Source organism: Aphidius gifuensis, linkage group LG5 (genome assembly GCF_014905175.1).
Source record: "Aphidius gifuensis isolate YNYX2018 linkage group LG5, ASM1490517v1, whole genome shotgun sequence".
Classification (NCBI taxonomy): Eukaryota; Metazoa; Arthropoda; class Insecta; order Hymenoptera; family Braconidae; genus Aphidius; species Aphidius gifuensis.
In genome coordinates this window covers 2,620,808-2,642,258 of record NC_057792.1, presented here as the reverse complement: position 1 = coordinate 2,642,258, position 21,451 = coordinate 2,620,808, and the positions used below count along the sequence as shown (strand labels likewise).

At 22.5% G+C, this 21,451-nt stretch overlaps 2 protein-coding genes across 4 annotated transcripts; one reads left to right on the top strand and one right to left on the bottom strand.

Annotated features, from left to right (window-relative positions):
* Nucleotides 1-50: 50 nt before the first annotated feature.
* Nucleotides 51-4,236, bottom strand: LOC122856813 (DDB1- and CUL4-associated factor 11). Of its 2 annotated transcripts, none has more exons than XM_044158669.1 (10): nt 3,873-4,236; nt 3,702-3,801; nt 3,396-3,642; nt 3,172-3,318; nt 2,884-3,068; nt 2,685-2,777; nt 2,380-2,626; nt 1,755-1,913; nt 1,359-1,465; nt 51-1,268 (listed from the first exon to the last, which is right to left on the bottom strand). In XM_044158669.1, exons 1-10 carry the CDS (start codon nt 3,944-3,946, stop codon nt 1,185-1,187), a joined length of 1,443 nt encoding a protein of 480 aa, XP_044014604.1. In that variant the 5' UTR covers nt 3,947-4,236; the 3' UTR covers nt 51-1,184. The 2 variants fall into 2 exon arrangements, with proteins under 2 accessions (XP_044014604.1, XP_044014605.1); XM_044158670.1 differs by having other exon boundaries at nt 914-1,268; nt 3,891-4,236.
* Nucleotides 4,237-6,463: 2,227 nt separating this feature from the next.
* Nucleotides 6,464-20,155, top strand: LOC122856758 (SCY1-like protein 2). Of its 2 annotated transcripts, XM_044158568.1 has the most exons (13): nt 6,464-6,946; nt 15,350-15,563; nt 15,902-16,288; nt 16,804-16,924; nt 17,034-17,126; nt 17,244-17,389; nt 17,472-17,602; nt 17,698-17,812; nt 17,890-18,430; nt 18,508-18,676; nt 18,762-19,245; nt 19,311-19,451; nt 19,944-20,155. In XM_044158568.1, exons 2-13 carry the CDS (start codon nt 15,390-15,392, stop codon nt 19,968-19,970), a joined length of 2,529 nt encoding a protein of 842 aa, XP_044014503.1. In that variant the 5' UTR covers nt 6,464-6,946; nt 15,350-15,389; the 3' UTR covers nt 19,971-20,155. The 2 variants fall into 2 exon arrangements, with proteins under 2 accessions (XP_044014503.1, XP_044014502.1); XM_044158567.1 differs by lacking the exon at nt 19,944-20,155 and having other exon boundaries at nt 19,311-19,623.
* The last annotated feature ends 1,296 nt before the right edge of the window (nt 20,156-21,451 follow it).

Below are 21,451 nucleotides of genomic sequence, written 5' to 3'. Positions count from 1 at the left end.
AATTAGTAAAGTTAATATATTAATTTTATGATTACAGATTTATTGAGATAGCTTTTTTTTAATTATATTTATTTACGTAATTATTTAAAATTGACATTGATGGAATACTTGGAATATATATTTATTTAATTTATAAAAAAATTTACTTTAAGATCAATGGGCTAGTAGGAGGGTTGACAGTAATCAGTCCAAGTTTACTCCAGTCTGTCAACACATTTCACAACTTTTTTTTTTTCTTTTTTCTATATGTAATATGATTTTAGTTTTTTTTATTTATAATGAGATTGAATTTTCTGGTTATAAAAATATATATATAAAATACCTGCATTAATTATATTTTTTAGAAATGATTCAATGACTGGAAAATTCAAACAGATTATCTATTTATGTTATTTATTTAAAAAATTATATTACTTATATTTTATTGAATGCATGTTGAGTAAATATTGCGTGGACCATTCTTGAATATAATTACTTATTAATTCGAATATAATATTTTTTTTATAATATATATATTTATTTCAAGTATATAATTATGGAGGTCAGTCACGGGAAAATATCGCGAACTTGGATGCCCGTATGAGCCAATTTATTGTGGCATTGGCATGCTTTTTTTTAATAGTAATTTTTTTTATTTTTATATATTTTTTAATTGATATTGATATGCAATACACTCACTTATTGAAATTTTTTTTTTTTCTAAATTTATACTACTAATCTTGTGTGTGAATAAATAGTAAATTAAATTTTCATCAATTTATTTTTATTACATTAAAAAAAAGGTCAATGTTTTTTTTATTTTAAAAATGAATAAATTTCGATGAATTAAGATACTCACCACATTTTTTTTTGAATTATATTTTCATATAAAATCATCATGTATTTGAAAAAAATAATAAAATTGAATTAAAAATTTAATTGAAAGAAACATAAGGTTTCGAATTTATTGGATTTAGCTAAAGCGATTTTAAAAGAAAAAAAAAAAAACATTAAATATTTATTTGGCTTCTTGAAACTAATTAAGTGTGTCATCAGGTTGTTTATGTCGATTATTTTTATACAAGTACGTTTGTCAAAATCGATATTTATTTAACACCTACATATTTATTTTGTATATTTTTTTTTTGTGCGAGTAAACATTATCGTAAAAGTCATCGTTACAATTGAATCAATATAATGAATAATTATTTATCTGAATCATTTGAGCTGTTGTATTCTTCCGGATCGAAATTTGCTGAATAACGCCAACAGCCAATAACTCCATCCCACTAAACAAACAACATTTAAATTATAAATTTACATTCCAGAGTTTTAAACTTAATTTATATATATTTTTTTCGATGAAATATAACTATTACCGATGATGATATAATTTCTTGATGATAAGGATGCCAACTAACGTCTCTTACACAACCTCTATGACCATCCAGTGAGCAAACAATTTTACCAGTTAATAAATCATAAACTAAAATCATAAAAAGTAATAAATTTATTAATAATTACAACATAATTATCATAATATTAGTTTATTATAATTAATTTATTCAATGTCTTATTTGCGTCAATGAACCTGCAATTTTTATATCAATATAAAACTTGAATATTATTTTAATTTATTCACACTGAAAAACTTTGTTACTTTCTAAATGACTGACATGATATTAATGCAACGTAGTAATTAAAAATAAGAATATTATTAATTATAATAAAATTAATCAACTCAAAGTCATTTAAAAATAAAAATAAAGCAATACTTATAACTTTGCCAGTTCCACAGCCAGTGTATATAAATCTTTGTCCAGTTGTTGATATTGGTGAAAAATGACATCTAATAAGTGTCTGTACAACAGTATGACCACGATATGTCATGACACTTGTATCACCATCAAGCATGGTTCTGCTTGATTTATAAACTGAAATAAATAAATTAATCAATGAATCTAATATTCAAATTGAAAATAATATTATTTCACAATGTTATTTTGACATGAGGTAAAATATTACTGATATATTTATATAGAAATATATTTTTACGTTATATAAATTATATTTTAAACTTGATATTACACATAATATGAGTGACGTTTATTCGAAATGGAAAAATGCAAAATAGTAATATTTTTGTATTTTTTCTAAGCTACGTTATTTGTGACTAATAATTTATAAGCTTTATTAATTCATTTAAATTTTTTTTTTTTTTTAGATGAATCGTTTGAGTTGATTATTTAAAATTTTCCTTGATGGGTGCAGTATGATTTGATGAATTATTTATTACTCAATTAAGTATTATTAAAGCAAAGCTAAATTTTTTATGAATTATTTTTCTATTTAAAATAAACATCACTCGTATTATTTGTAAATATAATGTATATTTATTACGTTGTCTTGGTACACGTTGCCAACGATAATCCCAATTTTGATTAGCAACAGCTTTTCTTGTAGTTTCTTGTGCGTCTTTACTTGAAAATGCCCGAACATCCCAAAGTTTTATTGTTTGATCTTTACTGTTTGTTATTAAATAACGACTATCAAGTTTTGAATCTAGGTGTGTTATTCCATCAACATGTCCAGAAAATACACCAACTGGATGTGGATTATCTTCATTCAAAGTTCTTCTATCCCAAACCTAGTAAGCAAAATTATTTTTATAAACAAATATTATTATATACTATTAAAATTTTTACCTTACAAAGTCCATCATCACCACCACTGTATAAAATTTGTGATGTATTATCAGCAAATGCAACAGTATTGGCATCCTCAGAATGTCCTTCAATCTATAAAAAAATAAAAGTTATAATAAATTAAACTTTACGATTATTGCATCAAATATTAAATTGAATTTTATTATTATTTTGTTAAGAAAAAAAATTTATTTATTACCTTGATTGCACACTGATGACATTCACGATCATAAACATAAAGACAACCATCATTTGCAGCACCAACAATTTCACGTCCATCAGTTGAAAATACTAATGAAAATATACAAAATCTACCATGATCTGTTGGTGCTAATGGTAATGATTCTTGTATATTTGAATCACCATATATCGGACACAGATAAACTAATAAAACAAATTAATTTAATGTAAAAAATAATAATTCATTTATCAAATTATTAATACACTATTTTTTAGATAACAATAAAACAATAATTATTATCATTACGTGCTTCAGACCAGCTTGAATAAGCAATGTAATTTCCATCAGGACTAAATGCTGTATCCAATATACTCCATGATACATTTTGTGCATTAATTTTTTTAAATATATTAAATTTACCATCATTTGTTCGATACAAACGTATTCGGTTATCTATAAAAAAAATAATTAATTAATTAATAATAAGTATTCAAAAAATTAGATGCTGAAATTCAAAAATTAGATAGAACCTTGTGATGCTGTTACAAGTAATTTTCCATCAGTTGAATAAGAACCACAAAATGCTTTACTTCTGTATCGAGCAATTTTTTTCATTTTATTTGGTAAAAATGTACTTCCAATTTGACATTTTTCACTTGGACTAAAACCACATCCCCATTGACGTTTTTGTATCATTGATGTTACTGATTTATTTTTATTATTTTGTATATCTGTAAATCCACATGCTCGTTTTATCTCCAAGCTAATTTCATTGTTCTAAATAAAATAAAAATAATTATTAATTTTTATTTAATTAATTTCATTGATATACTTGCATTTAATCTTGATGTGTTTGATAAATCATTTATATCTTTTGGTGTGACATTGTTATCCTTGGATTCATCATGTTCATCAGAATTATTCCATTCTCTACCACTGTAAATATTATTTAAATAAACATTAGTATTATTAAGATATATATTTAGTTATTATATTAACACATGTACATCAGCATGTTGATGAACCTTTGTATGACAAGTCGTATGGTTGAATACACATCAGCTGCTTGTTGTAGATCCATCTCCCAAATAAATAAACTAACAATTTAATAAACTATAGCCATATAAAATTGTTAGTAAAACATTTTTTAGTATATGTGTAATTGTAATTACAATATTTTACGTGGTTTTATTATTGTAAATAATTTTTTTTATCAACTTTTGTGCTTGTTGTTGTGTAATTTCAACTGATAACTGGTCAGAAATATAATGTTATGAGTAATTACAAAGTCTATCTGTATTTATCTTTTTTATAAACAATGATATATGTATTTGTTTCTATTTTTTTTTTATGTTTCACTTGATAAACACAGCTGGGGTTTTTTTTCTTTCATTTTATCGCTTTGATTTTTCTTTGTCTGATCTAACGTGTAATTTTCTACTTGCATGTCTGATCATATATATACTCTTGGCTTTATCTACTGCTGATAATAAAAAATAAATCAATACATAAAATTTTAAATACAAAATAAAATTACAAGAAAATATTATTAATAAATATTTCAATTTACTTTTAATTGTTGATTAATAATTTATTTTCTATTTTTTTTTTTTTCGCTGTATGAAGAATAGAAGGGTGTTGCTTTGATAATAGAATTTAAAAAATTCATGAAGCATAAGAAGTGAAGATGTGTAAAAGAGTAAAGATAAGAAAATAAAAAAAAAATTTGAGGTAAGATATAAGATTGAGTGTGCATGTTTAAATGAAAATAAAAATAAACATAAGCCTCACGGGGTTGTTTCCCCAGGCCATATTGCGATCGAGTTTGCGCCCAAAAGTTGCTTCCCTTCTTTTCAACCTTGGCCCCAATCACAACGAGACATCTCTCAATTTTCTCTCTCCTTTTCACTCTCAGGTCACATGCAATTTTCAATTTTATTCAATATCTACAAATAATTAATATTAATTTATTCAAATATAATATATATAAACTTTGACAATAATCAATGTATAACATCATCAATTTCAACCCTAAAAGAATCTTATATTATTCTAAAAAATAATACGAAAAAAAAATTCTACAAAATTAAAGGGATGAGAAATAAATATTGGCAGGTAGAAATTTATTAGTAAAATTTAAAAATATCAAAAAATTTATATTAAATAATAATAATTGAAAAAGCGAAATAATAGGAAAAAAAAATTTCCATTAGTAGTAATATTTTTTAAATCCTCTCAAAGTTTAAAAGGTTTTTTTTTTTTTCTAATTTTCTTTATTTTTATATTTAAAAAAAAAGTGTAGAATAAAAAAATTTATATTTTTTCACTAATTTTACCCTCGAGAGTATAAAAATTCACGATATAACAATTAATATTCTTTTTTTTTCATTTTCATCTCTTTTTTTTTGCGTTCAACCCTCTTTAGTATATGAAAATTTATAATAAGAGGGTAAAATTATGATTTTTAAAATTTATTTATTTAATATACTTTATTTTTACGGTTAAAATTTACAAAAAAAAAAAATTTAAGATAAATAATAAATAAATAAAAAAAGTCACCCTCTAAGCCACATAATTAATCAACGAGAAAAACATAATTAACCAAAACCCATCAAAAAAAAAAATAAAAAGTATAAAATAAAGTAAAATAAACTTTAATAAGCAATATATTTCTAAATCCCTGTATTGCCTTGAATAATGATAAAAAATTTTAAAATAAAAATTAATTTCTATACCACATTATTCAATAATACATAGCCAGCTTCAAAAAGCTTCATCATCATGATGATGATGATCATTCAACACACTCACATACATGCCATAAACCACAAAGCCACATCTTCAAATTTATTGACAAATAATAATTTTCATATATCCGTTTATTTATTATTTTTAAATATATAATGTCAAGGACATCAATGGTGAGAAGAAACAAACTCAATTGCAGTATAAACCTTGACCTGAATAAATTTACCAGGTGAATTAAGTTTAAATTCAGGCTGGAAAATTATATTTAAAAAAAAAATATCTAAATTATATATTTATAAATTTAATTACATTAAATTTTTTTTTAATATAAAAAATATAATTAAAACAATTTTAAACATAAAAATTAAATTTTTAAAAAATAAAAATGACCTGGGGATTAATTGATATTGATGAAGGCCTTGAAAATCTGACATATTCATTTAAAATAAAAATATACATATGGTGGTTTATTTGATTAATCAACTATTTCGAAAAATAATTTCGATTTCGATTTCGAATAATGAAAAGCTAAATGATATTAATTTGATAATTAATAAAAATGATTTAAGATTAATATAAAATATAATAAGTGAATTTATTTTTTAATAATTTTAGAGTATAATATCCAGGGAGTAAAGGAGAGATGATGAGGGAGGTAAAAGAAGGGTGGGTATTTGACAGAAGGAGGGAAATGGCAGGCAAGGCCTATACCCTGGGCAAGTATGCGCGCGCTTGCGTTAACCATTGTAAAAAAAAGAAGGGTATAAAACAAGAAATAACGAAAAAAATATAAAAAAGATAAAAAAGAAGAAGAAATAACCCAACCACCACCAACCCCCTGATATCTCTCACTCTCTGTATACAATACATTGGGGGTAAGCAAAAAGCTCTCAATAACATCGTCAGAAAGGTTTTTTGCGTGATAGTGGAAAGTACCTTGTAGGCTCCTGTTTACAGGATAACATAAAATTAATATTTATTTTAAATATTAAAGTAAATAAACTAAATATATTAATAATAATTAAATTTCGTTTTTTTTTTATTTTTTTTTTTTAATTATAATTTAATTATAAATTGTGAATTTTAAATTTTTTATAATTTTATTTATTTTTAATAAAATAAAAGTTTTTTGAGCAACAAGTTTTTTCAAGTTGTTTTATTTTTTATTAAATCAAAAGTGATTGAGAATATTAAGATAAAAATACTTTATCAAAAAAAAAAAATATATACATATAATTGATTATCTTGATTGAAGTTTTTTTTGGGGTTTATTATTTTTTATATTTGTGTGGGTGACATGAGGGTGACTTGAGGCTGACGTCAATTGCAACAGGTGAGAATTATTTTTTGTTTATTTTTTTTATCTTGATCTTGATATTATTATTAATGTTTTTTTTATTTTTTTATTTTTTTGTACTGATTGTGGGGGGATTTTTTTTTTTTTCTATTAGAATCAGTAGGGTAGTTAAGGGTGAGAATTTTTCGTCAGGGACATACACGATATACCTCGTGTAATATCATGCTTTGATTATTATCATCAAAAAACAATTTTTTTTATCCCATTATTTCTATTTTTTTTTATTTTCTGATTTTATTTTTTATCTATTTTATTATTTTAATACTGAAATTTAATTTTGAAATAAAAAAATTACTAAAAATATCATAAAAAGTTATATTATTTTTAGAATAAAAATAATTTAAATATGGTAATTAATCATGATGCTATAATAAACTGGTAATTCATCAAAAAGATAAAGGTCATGTGTGACTTGAAATCCAAAAGATATCTCACCCCTTACAGCAGAATAAAAAAATATTAAAAAATAAAAAAGATAAACTATTTAAATTCATATAAAAAAAAAAAATTATATCAAATTATTTCAATTAAATCAACGACACACAATATAAATTTAAGATAAAAAAAATTTCCTAATAAATACAAATAACAATATATTTGAATAAATTTATTATTGCGGTTAAATAGTGAAGTGATTTGATCGTTCGGGTTAATTTATTTGGATATCCGATCGATCGAGGCTACGAAAATACCCACAAAAAGCTACTCGCAATTTCCTTTAGCTATCTAATTCACATTTCATTAGTTTTATAATAAAAAAAAAAAAATAAATAAATAAAATCATAATAACATTCTTGAACACACCTTTAATCACCATTAATAAATTTTTTTTTATTTTTCTTATGTTATTTAAATAAATATTTATATCTTAACTTAACAAAAATTTATATTTTTTATAACTATAAGTAAGTATGAAAAACATAATCTTATATTTTCATTATAAATAATATTATTTTTTTTTTTTATTTTAAAATTATTACTTTGGTTAAAAGTTTTATCATTAAAAATGTTTTTCATCCCCCAGTTGGGTCATCTCTCATCCGTTACATTAAAGTGTTTCTCTTTCTTGTTTTTATCCTTCTCTCTAGCTAATAATAATAATAATAATAAAATAATAATAATATATGTATGTAAGGTAGACGATGAGGTAAAACTTGGTGTCCTCGTTTCAATATTTCAATAGGGTGAAATGAGAGAGGGATGAAGAGTCAATGAGGGCGGAAGGAAGGAAGGAAGGAAATTTGAATGGTGGATAGATAGGGAAAATGTTAATGTTAGTTTGTGTGTAAGAGAGACAAATATAAATGAGACAAGTTGAGTAGAAATGAAGGGAAATCCAGGAAAATCATCTGGTGTTGATGTTGATGCGAACTGATGCGAAATAGTTTAGTAAAAGGGATGAAACTACCCTCTTTAACTCTTGTACTATATCGTACACACAAGTGAGTGATAAAAAAAACAATAATAATAAATAATAATTAAAAAATAATTAAATAATAATATAATCATTTAATACATTATTTAATTTTTAATTTTTATATTATTTTTTTTTTTTATTTTTATTATATTCATTTGAGGATTTAAATTATCATTTTTTTACAATTGCCTTTTTCATTGTGGTGATGAATATATTTTTTTTTTTTTATCAAATTGTCTGCTATTTATCGATATTAATTTTTTATAATGAGTATTGTTCAACTGAAATACTGGAGAATTGATTTTCTTTTTTTTTTTACAGTAATAAAAAAAATTGTTTTAGGTAGAAAATATATATATTTTTATTTTTCCATGTATTTATGGAATTTCATTTATTTTACTTAATATTTTTCTTGTTTTTATATATATTTATATTTTTTTTTTTTTTGATATGAAAAAGTTTCTAGAATTGACGGAATTCCAATCTTTCTTTACCCTGTTTTTCATTAAAAATGAAAAAAAAAAAAATATATAAAACAGGGAAAATAACACAATAAAATGAGGGAAATAAATTGAATTCATAAATTGCCTTTTTGAACCCAAAAAAATAATAATAATATAAGGTATTATTTAAAATATTTAAAATGAAATTTCGCAATGTTAATTTTTTATAAATTTTAAAATAACATATGTATATTTTATAGGTGAAAATTTAAATAACAATTTATAAATATTTTTCGAAATAGGAATTTAATTTAATTATTATTTTAATTTATTTTTCATATAAATTATTGAAATATTTAATATAAAATTGTGCTAAAGTCAACAAAGTAAATTTAATTTATAAATTATCTAATATAAATATTTTGATGATAAGGAATGACATTGGTATTTTTAATTAGATAATGTTAGAAGGACACTTTGTCTGAGCTCGTTAATACGTTAGTCACTTGGTCTATATTTCAAGGGTCCTTGTTCATACCAATATCCATATACAGAATACAATTTCAACAATTATATTGACATAGTTTGAATTCTAACTGGTACTTGTAATTTACCATACTATTTCAAATTATGTGGTTAATTGAATATGCTCATTGAATACATAAAAAAACAACAAGACAACACTATTAATTTCTCTTGACAATATTTTTACTATATTTAATGATTTTTATTATAAAAATTCATTTGAATAGTTAATTAAAAAAATAGATTAAATAATCTTAACTTTTTTAAATTTTAATTAAATATTTAAATAAAGTATTAAAATATTTTTTAAGTTATTTAAATTTTAAGTTTTAAACTTTTTTTTTTTTTGTAGAAAAAAAAAAAACATAATTAACGTAGCCACTTTGCGAAATAAATAAATATTTATGGAATTTGTTTTTAAGACTTTTTTTAAAAATAATATTTTGATTGTAATAGTTGAGGTTTTATTTATTATTTTTATTTTTTAAAAGAGGAATAGTGCATCAAGATTTTAAGACTTTAAAAAGTATTTATATTTTATTTGTGTTGTTTTTTTTTTGTTTTAAATAATCTTATGATGATTTTTAGTGTTTAAAAGCACAGTGTAATTAGTACTTTGGTTTTTCAACAATGTTTAATAATTTATAGTGATAAAAGTAGCTAATGTTTAGAGAATAATTCATTCATTTTCTTTGATAATATTTTCATCATTAATAATTAACGCTGGAAGTGATGGCAGTATGTCTTTTGGTAGATTTATAATTCAATTATTTTGTCAAATTTTATGAATACTACTTACATATGTCAAAGAATTTCGATTATTTTTTAGTTGATGAAAAAACAATCCACTCTTTTTTGCATATTTCAGCAAATTGAACTTGATTCTGTAGTGGATTTTTCGAGTATTCTTCAACCTCTCAGTCAGTCATCAGATGCTTCTAAAAAAACAAACATTTTTCTGACATTTTAATAATAAAATTTAAAATTATTTCTTTTATAATAAAGCTCTTGTCTTTTGTCAATGTTTTAAACTTTTTTTTTTTTGAAGGTTCAAGGTTTCGAGCTCGAAGAATTTGTCAAACATAATAGTCAATAAATATCTCATCAATTTTTCTCATCATTTTTCTAAGAACTTTTACAAAATCTATTTTGTTTTTCCAATTTGTCTATGTTGCTCTTATAAATCTATAGATAAAATAAATTTATAAAAAACTGTTAAATATATTTTTTAAATAATACAAATTTGTTTCTTTAATTATCAATAATAAATCCACCACTTGAAGAATTTTTTCAAGACAAAATAATCTACAAAATTTGATGAATTACCATTTTGCCTATTAAAAATTATAAAAATATGTTAAAAAAATTAAACACAGATATTAATTACACATTTATTTTATTTTTATTCCAAAAAAAAATTCATTTTAATGCACACTGGTTTACAAATGATAACGTTTAATTTATTGCGATTCAAGGAATTGATAAATGTGAAATTAGTAATTTACGAAAAAAAAAAAAAAATAATCAAAAGAGGTCACAACAGTTAACAAATAAAAAAAGAAAATAATGAAAAACATTTTTAGTAATATAAGAAGCTTAAGTAAGCTTTGTTTTTAATTCATTTTAATTAATATTTTTCTTACAGTTTGTTTGAAGCATAAAAAAATAAAAAAGTACCTTTTTTTTTTTATCGATTTTGTTTGTAACAATCAGTACACACAAAGGGCTTTTGTTATAAATTAAAAAAAAATATAAAAATTCAATACTTGGATGTGTCTTCTTTTTTTGTTTCGATTGTTTCAATTTAAACAATTTTATCGAATTTTGTGGCAAGAGCGAAGACGACTGGAGTTACTTCGTAAGTATTTTGTCTCCCACGTCGTTCAAGTATTCCCTGTTCAACAAGAAATTTCAATTTATCTTCATTACTTTCAATTGAATTTTTACTCCAATATTCAACATATTGAAATGATTTTTTCTTTTTTTCATCAACAGAGTGTGATTTATATACTGGTTTTCCAATAATTTCAGATAGTTGATACTGATAATAAGCAGCTGCCTTCATAAGTAATCTTGTTTGAATTTCATTGAGTAAACTAGTATTATTTATAATCAATGATGAAAATGCATGACAATAAATACATTTTGGTACATCAATTGGTGGTTGTATTATCCAACTTTTTTGTATATTTGAATAACCACATGCTGATAATGGAAATACCAATGACCATTTTGCTGGTGTTAATGTGTTTGGTTCTCTTGCAAATGATTCAACACAATAATATTCTGACCATTTTTTCATATCATTAAAACCTTGTCTATTCATTTTAGCTAATTCTGGTGTTCTTTTAGACAATATTTTATTACCTCTTTCATTAAACAACACAATTCCAAAACGTATGTCTTTAGCTACAGAGCCAAACACAGTTTTTTCAAGCATTTTTTTCATTATTTTTTTATACATATCACCAACATTAAAACCATCATAATTTTGTAGCTTTGGTTCTAATGATGTTACACTTAAATTTAGATAATCAGCTAAATGCATATTTTGTCTTGCTGCTTCAATCAAATCATCATCTTCATCACCCCCAAGAACAATACGTTCAAATTTTTCTTTCATTTGATTCATCTTGATTAAATCTAAAACAAAATATCAACAATTTAAACAATTTTATTATCAATTTATTGTTGAAAAATAATATTCATTGTTAATGATTTTATAACCTCTTTTAATTACCTTTGATGAATCTCTTTTATAAAATAAAAAATTAATATTATTTTTCAATTATTAGTAGCTAAATTATTCACAACATAACAAAATAATTTTTGACAGCTTTAAATTATTTTGTTGGATATTTGTTTATCTTTATTTATAATTATGATAAACTAAAATTAATTAAATTTATTATGTCATGGGGCGTGATTTGATACGTGTGAAATTAGCTCGATTTAGCTGCAGTAACGGTAATCGTCATTGTGTGACAGAAAAAGTGACAAAAGGAAATCGAAAAAAAAAAAAAAAAAAAATCTTCCAAGTGGTGCTGCCCCTGAATAAAATGTCACTATCACAAAGCTCTAGAATTTTTTAAATTTTATACTCTTGATATTTTTATTTTTCACAATATTTTATCATACTTTTTTTTCATTTTTTTATAAACCATTATTATTAAATGGAAAAAAAGGTACTTGAGGGTGAAAAAAAAAAAGTGGGACAAAATGTACAGAGTTGAGGAAGTCAAGGACCATTATCAGACGACTCTATGGATAAACCTGAAGCCTATTTTTTATTATTATTTATATTTATTTATAAAAAAAAAATTTGTTTTTAACTTTGAGAGAGTTTTTTACAATTTATTATTTGTTTATTTAACAAGTTTATAAAACTTGAATTAAATACGTTTTTTTTTTTCTTGTTTTATTTGTTATTTTCATGGAAAATTCGAAGAAAAAATTTAGTATTTTTCAAAAAGTCATTTCACTGGGTTTTACTTTTTATTATACAATTTATTATTTTTATAACGACAATATATTTTTATTTATACTTGGACAACTACTTCATTAGTATTTTTTTTTTCTTTTTTTTCTACTGGCTAAATACCTCAAGATAAATAGAATTTATTTTAAAAAAAAATATATAGAATTTATTTTTAGCCCAGGGGTTATTTAAACTTATTGGAAAATATTTGTTTAAAATTCTTTGGAACATTATAAGTTGTAAATTGTTTTATAATTATTTATATAAAAACAAATTTAAAAATAATAAAATTAGCAATGATTGATTGGAATTTTTTCGATTACAAATAAATTATTTGTTAATTAATGATAAATTAATTTAATATTATATTTTTAAATTTATATTTACTTTATTTTAATTTATACAAGTTTTATAATTGAAAAATACGTTGTTAAGTTTTACAAGGACATATTAAAAATAAAGTTTTTACCTTGAAAATACGTACTTTTTTAAAAAAAACAATTATTTATATATTTATTTATTTGTTTTTTTTAACACTAAAATTTAGTAGAAAAACACACAAAGATATTTCACTTGGTGTTAACTACTCTATACTTTTTTTCTATTATTTTTTTTTCCATCCCTTTTTGGCCTTTTTCCAACAAATCCTGCAGATATATGTATACCATATTATTACTGTGTGTTGGTAACTACCTTTTCCGGACATAAAATTTAATTACAAAGTAGAAATATATATATCTAATTTTGCAATTTAGTTTTCTATACTTTTATTTGACTTTTTGTACTATCTATTCAACACTTTTATTTTATCATTGATACGTTAATTAGGTATATATACGTTTTTCATTAAAACAATTTTATCTTTTATATATTTTTTTAACATTCAATTTTCTACCAACTGGAAATTATTAATCAAGGATTTTAATTAATTTTTTCGTTCTTCTTTATTTCATCTATTCTCATTTAACTCTTTTCATTTTTTTGGATTAATTTTTAGATTGTGTTTGGATTCTTTTTTTTAATTATCTACTGTCTCATTTTTATTTTTGTTTTCCTTTTTTCGATACAGGATTATTAAAGTTGTATCAATTTTTCGAAAAGTTTTAATTGGGAATAATTATATTTTTGATAAAGTAATTTCATTAAACTTTGTTGTTGTCATTAGATATTTTTATTTATTAAATTTAGATTATAATTACAAGTTTAATTATTATTTTTTATATTGCATTAGTGTTATAATTTTGTTACAATAATTTACGAACATTTTACATTTATGCTTTTTCGTCTTATCATATCAAATTGTTTTTCCAATTTTATAGTAACCTTAATTGTTGCTTATTATTTTCAGCCATTTAATTAAATTATTTATCATCACTTTTAATTTTAGAGTTTTGATTAAATCTTAAATTTAAATTTTAATTAAATTTTAGTTTGGTTTGTTTAAAGGATTTATTTATTTATTTATTTTTAAAGTTTATATTATTTTAGTGGCTTAAAAAATTATATATTCTAAATGAAGAAAAATTATTTTGGTACATTTATTATATCTACTTTTTGCAAACGAGTTTTATTATTTGATAAAAATATTTTTTTTAAATTTAAAAATAAATGTATGAAAAAATTGTGAAAATTATTTGAATGTATTAAATTAATTTTAAATATTTTCTATACACGAGGGTTTTAAAAAATTATTCATATGATTTTAATAAAACCACGATAATTCAATAAACCCTTGTGCGTTATATAATATTCATTTTTACAATATTGAATTGAGTATGTTCGAAAAAAAAATTATTTAACAGGACAAAAAAAATTTAACCGATAACACATTCTTTTGTAAAAGCGTAACCCTATGAATAAAACGATAGTTACAAGAAAAAATAAAAAAAAAAAAAAGGTAAAAGACGAAAAGAGTATAAGATAATATGAATAAAAAAAAAAAAAAAAAGTCTCCGTCTATTCAGAAATGATGGAATAGATCGAGCATGCTTTATCCCCGACCCTTTTCAATTTTCCGCGGGATGTATCTTTCTTTTGGGTTGGAAAAGAAAAAATAAACGAAAAAAAAAAAAAAAAAATTACACAGAGAGAGAGATAAATAGATTTTTTTTTTTTTATTTTTTCTCTTATCTTTGTTCACAATACTGAATGTATGATTGAAAAGGATCAAAGATTAAAAAATTCAAATGCTTGTTGTAATTGAATTTTTTTTTAATATTGTTTTTTAAAAAATATAAATGAATAAAAAAAAAAAATCAAATTAATGACAATGGATGAGGAAATTGTCTGATAATAGATTTATTGATTTTTAAAAAAACTTTTTCTTTTTTATTTTCATTTATTTTCTATTTTTACTTATTACTTTACTTTTTTTTTTTTGTTGAACTATTTATTTTTCTTTTTTGTTTATTGATTTTATTTTTTATTTGGCATTTATTTATTTGAGATAAATAATATTTTATTATTTATTTAAATTTATTATTTATAATGTTTAAATTTTTTTATTTTTTTTACAGATAATTTAATGTTAAAATTATTAAACTTGATGAAAATTTTATGGTGAATGGATTTGACGAAAAAATGTTCAAATTTAAAAGTAGTCAGGGTAATGCAGTTGAGAGTAATCCAATATGGGAAGAATATTCAACTTCAAAGCAAACACCAACAGCAACAGCAGGACCTGAACATGTATGGAGAATCTTTGATGCATACAGAAAAAGCGATAGTCAGGTAAATAAATAAAAAATAAATTCATAAAACAATATATATATTTGAATATTTATTTTTTTTCAAAACTAAATTTTGTTACGGTTCTTTTACTTTCAAGTGAATAAAATTTCCATATACATATTTATAAAACTCAATTTATTTTTCTCCTTTTTCAATTTAGTCATAAAATTATTTTTCATATCTTTAAATTTTATATTTTAAAAGATTTATATTATTTTTTTTTTCATAATGAATTTATGGAAATATATGTATTTTCTTTTTGTTTATTTTATCATCAGAATATCGATCGAAAAAAAAAAAATGTTATTCATTGTTTCGATTATAATTTGATTTAATAGGAAGCATCAGTATTTGTATTTGAAAAACGTTCTGTTGAAAAATTTCATAAACCAAAACATAAGGATAATGTAACTGAGTTGTTACGTAAATGTCCAAAAAATTTAGAAGAATTTCGTCATCCAAAATTATTACAAGTATATAGTACTGTTAAAGAATGTTCTGAAACATTGGCATTTGCAACTGAACCAGTACTTGGTAGTTTAGCAAATGTATTGGCCTACAGAGAACAACAAGCTGCTGCAGCAGCAATTGCTAATTCAACACAACAACAAAATTATAATACTGGACATCAACAAAATCCAGGTCAACATCAACAACCACATCGGCCAGTTATGATTAAAAAATATGACATGGTTGCAACTGAAATTAAATATGGACTACTTCAGGTAATACTTAAATTAAAAAATTCATCAACTTTATTATTTTAATATTTTAATTATAAATTATTTCTTTTTTTAATATTTTTTTGATCTAAAAATACACTTGTTAGTATATTTTTTCACTTCATATTATTTTTTATTGTTTTAAAAAAAATTTTCGAATAAAAAAACAAATTATCATTTAACTATCACCTTATTGTAAAAGTTTCTTTCTATTATTTTTTATTATTTTTTAACACATATATACATTCATGCAAATATACATAACTTATGAATAATTCAAAAGATGATTTTTTTTTTTTACATTTTCACATTTTCATCTATAACTTCTGACTGTTTTTCTTTTTTCAAACTCTTGACAATCCATTTTATGATGTTTTATATATAAATGAAAAAAAAAAAAAAAAAATTCTAGTGCAAGTGTATTTACTTGTGCTTTCATATATCAAAAGTCTGCTTCTTATTTGACATTATTTTTTCAAATATTCTTTCATCTAAAATATATAAATTTTATTCAATAGATCCTCGAGGCACTGTCATTTCTTCACTCAAGTCTAAAAGTTATTCACAGAAATGTATGTCCTGCCAGTATTATTGTCACTAAAAAAGGTACATGGAAATTATCTGGCCTTGAATTTATCGGTAAGTTTAAATTAAATTATAATATAGAAAATTTAATTTATAACAATTTTGCTTAAATGAATATTTAATATGTATATTTATTATTGATTTTATAAATGTGGTTTTGTAGAACAAACCAACGAAGTCAGCCTGGATCCCATTCCCTGTCATCCATGGACCAACAAATTATCAAAAACAGTTCAACCAAATCTCGATTATATTGGTAAATATTCATTTATATAAAATAATTATATTTACATTTATACAGTTGAATTGAAATAATTTTTTTTTTAACCAAAATAAATAGTAAATAAATCGAAATAATTAAAATTTATTTTAGCTCCTGAAATACAATTAAAAAAACAATGCAGTATTAGAAGTGATATGTTTAGTTTGGGCATGGTTATTGCTGCAATTTACAACGATGGAAAATCATTAATTCAAGCAAATTACAGTAATTCAGAATTTCTCAAACAAATTGATAATGTAAATTTAAATAACTTTAATTTTTATATTTAAATAAATTATTTTCTATTGTTATAATTACTTTTTTTTTTTTTATTTTTAGCTCAATGAAAATGTATCAATGATATTATCAAGAGTTCCTGTTGCATTGCACGAGGCAATATCAAGATTATTGTATAAAGATCCTGAAGCAAGACCAATTGCAAAGCATTTATCATTGATAAAATATTTTAGGTAATACAAAAAAAAATAAATAATACATTTAATTATTTATCAAGGGAGTGCAATTTATTTGTGCAATTGATAATATTTTTTTGTTTGTATTTTAGTGATCCATCAGTACATGCACTTCAATTTCTTGATGTTATAAACATGAAAGATCCAAATCAAAAATCACATTTCTACAAAGTTACACTTAAAGAAGGACTACCATTTATTCCATTGGTAAGTTTTATAAATTAATTTTTTTATATTTTAAATAGAGCAAATAAGTGTTTAATATAAATTATTTCGTTATGTAGAAATTATGGTATCAACATATTTGGCCATGTCTTTATACAGAATCGAAATCACAAGAAGTATTTGCATCAGTATTACATCCAATGCTTTATATTATTGAACACAGTCGTCCAGATGATTATGAAAAATTAATATTACCATCATTTAGAGAATTATTTTCAGCACCAAGATCAATACAAGGAACAGTTGTTTTACTTGAAAATTTACATATAATATTTTTAAAAACACCAAATGATATAATACATTCAGAAATGTTACCAATGCTTTATACATCATTTGAAAGTCCAAATATACAAGTACAATCATCAGCATTTTTTGCTGTATCAAAAGTATGTGATTATCTTGATGATCATGTTATTAAAAAAATTGTATTACCAAAATTAATAATGTCATTTGAAAATAATACAACTGATACACGTATACTTATGAATTGTTTATCAAGTATACTTGAAACATTTGATACACAACAAATTGTTGATGAATTTTTTCCATTATTATGGGATATTAAATTACACGAGGGTAATTCTGTTGTAAAGGTTGTAAGTAAGTATTCAAATTTATTTAAATAATATAATATTTAATTATTTAATTAATTTTTATTAACATTATTATTTTAATAGATATTTACAGATTTTTGATGAGTAATAAAAAATATGGTTTAACTATTAATTTAATTGCAACAAAAGTAATGCCAATATTATTACCAGTTACTGTTAATTCATCATTAAATCTTGAACAATTTACAACATTGTATGAAATACTTCAGGACATGTTATCACGAATTGAAAGGTAATAAAAAAAATTAAAGAGCAAATTATAATATTTTTATGTGTATATTAAAAATTGATCAATGTATTTTTTTTTGTTATTTTAGAAATCAAATAAACAAATTAAAATTATCATTATCAAGCCCAGAACATCATCGTTCATTACGTCATCAATACAGTACAGATAATATGCATGTACCACCATTTAATATACCTGGTTTACGTATTGATCAACGTAAAACATCATCTGCTGAAAATATGGATAGAAAAAATTCAATTGGTTATGATAAATCAATGACAGTATCTGCTGAAAATATGAATCAACGTAAATCATCAGTATCTGGATTTTTAGATAATTTATTTTTTCGTTCATCACAATCAGCAAATGATAGTACATTTTTACGTGTTTATAATGCATTTCCAAGTCGTCGTTTATCTGATAATACATTAATGACACCAAAAATAAGAATTGCACCATCATGTTCAAGTTCACCAGGTGGTACACCTGGTGGTGGTTTACCAATAAGACGTCATTCATCAACTGGACCACAAGAAAGACGTGGATCAAATGTTAATTTATCACCACCAACTGTAAGTTTAAATACTTCAAGTTTGAAATTTAATTATAATTATAATTTTTTATAAATAATTATTAGGGAATGCCAACGACAAGTAGCAGTGTACCATATTTATTAAGTTCAAGTATGACTAGTATACGTAATTCACGTCGTCCATCAGTATCATCAACAACATCAGCACAAGGAAGTGGTCTACTACAACAATTTGGCACCGGAATGGTAAGACAACTACCCTCCATCTGTCTGAATTTGAATGGGCTACTACCACCTCAACCATTTGAATCACCACCACAACCACCACAACCACCACCACCACAACTACCACATCTATCAATACCATCACTTTCTCCATCAATCCAGCCACTGGGACAGCCTTCCCACTGACCCTTGGTTAAGATGTAAGAATCTTATTCTTGTCTTTTTTTTTTTTTTCATGTCCTTTTGCTCCTCAATTTAATTATTTACTTATCTTATATTTTTTTCTAAACGTGTTTATATCAAAATAATAATTATCTTTTTTTTTAAATAAAATACAAGCATCATTGCTTTTTTTTATTATTAAATTTATTTTATGATAATTAATAATATTGATGTCAATTTTGTTTAAAAAAATTTAATACTTTTTTTTTTTTTGTTTTTATTGAAAATGTTGGATTGATGATAGTTTTAAATATCGCGATTTTCGAAATTCCGATATTTTTTCGGTTACAGTGCCAACTTTTCTCCGGTCGTTCTTAAAGCAAGTGTGGCTCTGTGGATATTGCGGTGTTGGTGGGAATATTATCATACCGCCTGCATACATCTCATCAATATCGCTTAATATCAAAATATAAATAAATATATTCATAAAATATATAACAAAAAAAATATATATATTTATATATAAAATAATAATAAATATATAAAACAAAAAAAAAAAAAAAGTCAACTACCTTGCAGAGTCAGCGAGGTAATTGGGATCATTATCATCCAGATGAGGATCAAAGTGGTAATCAAGTATCAATTGTCGTCACAATTGATGGACCATCAACAACTGGACAAATGCGGGCTCAATAACATTAGTTAAATTTTTTTTTTCTAAATTTTATTTATTTTTATTTATTATCTTTTAAATTTATTTACAATATATATATTTATTTCATTTATAATTTTAAATTTTGTTTATTCATTTTAATATTTAATTATCATAAAATTGATAATTAAAATTTTCATGATAAAATGGAAAAATAGATAAACAAAATGGAAAGTATAAAATTACACAGACCAATTTTAGATATAAAAAGAAAAAAAAAATAAAATAACCAAGGTTGTTTGAGAATATAAACTTGGTTTTTTTTTTTTTTTCTTTTTAGCTAGTTTTATTGCTTTTTTTTAAATTTATTTTTTAAACTATGATAATATATTATATGCACACACCAAAGACATATCCTCGGCCTCGTCCATTGACGATATTTCTTGTGAATTAGATATTAGTATAATATTTTTAAAATATTTAAATATATATATGCAAGAAGCAAGTACTGATTTTTATTATTTTAAAATTTATTTATTGTTTTATTATTTTTTTGAAATATATTAACAAGATACTTTTATTTGTCTTGTATCGTTGTAAAACGTCAATTTGTGTAACTATCAATTAAAACTGCATCAACAATCACTATTTATTAAGAATATTTAAAAAAATGACTGGATTTTATACTGAAAATGATCGTAAAATGAAAATAAATAAATAAAAAAGTCAAACATTAAAATCAAGACAGTATAAAAATAAATTATGAAAGTCTTAACTGAAATAAAAAAAAAACATCGAACGATCGCTGGTCATTAAATTATTAATTTTATTTCTAAAAAAATAGAAAAAAAAAAAAAATATCAAATGTCATAGAGCTTTATCAATGGCAAAATAAAAAAAAGAAACGACTATTTTACAATCATAATTTTACAATCAATGTAAGCTAATATATCTTCGCTATAAAAAAAAAAAATATACACTTTATTATTTAATTAACAATAATTAATTAACATTTACAAAACGCAGATTTTTCTGTTTGTATTTGTTTTTTTTTTCTTTGGGCTATTTATTGTTGTTAAAAATAATTTTAAATTATGCTTTATTGTATGTGTAATGTTCCTCTTTACTGTGATACTCTTCGATCTCTTGTATACGCAAAAAAAAAAAAAATGCAGATGAAGAAAATGACAAGAGCGAAAGAATCAAA

Excerpts from the sequence above, each read along its gene's own strand:
- LOC122856813 (XM_044158669.1), bottom strand. The coding sequence starts at position 3,946 with ATGGATCTACAACAAGCAGCTGATGTGTATTCAACCATACGACTTGTC. Across the intron at positions 2,778-2,883 it reads GTCATCAGTGTGCAATCAAG|ATTGAAGGACATTCTGAGGA; the intron begins GTAATAAATAAA and ends ATTTTTTTATAG. Across the intron at positions 1,269-1,358 it reads AAGAAATTATATCATCATCG|TGGGATGGAGTTATTGGCTG; the intron begins GTAATAGTTATA and ends TTGTTTGTTTAG.
- LOC122856758 (XM_044158567.1), top strand. The coding sequence starts at position 15,390 with ATGGTGAATGGATTTGACGAAAAAATGTTCAAATTTAAAAGTAGTCAG. Across the intron at positions 16,925-17,033 it reads ATCTGGCCTTGAATTTATCG|AACAAACCAACGAAGTCAGC; the intron begins GTAAGTTTAAAT and ends GTGGTTTTGTAG. Across the intron at positions 17,390-17,471 it reads TTCTCAAACAAATTGATAAT|CTCAATGAAAATGTATCAAT; the intron begins GTAAATTTAAAT and ends TTTTATTTTTAG.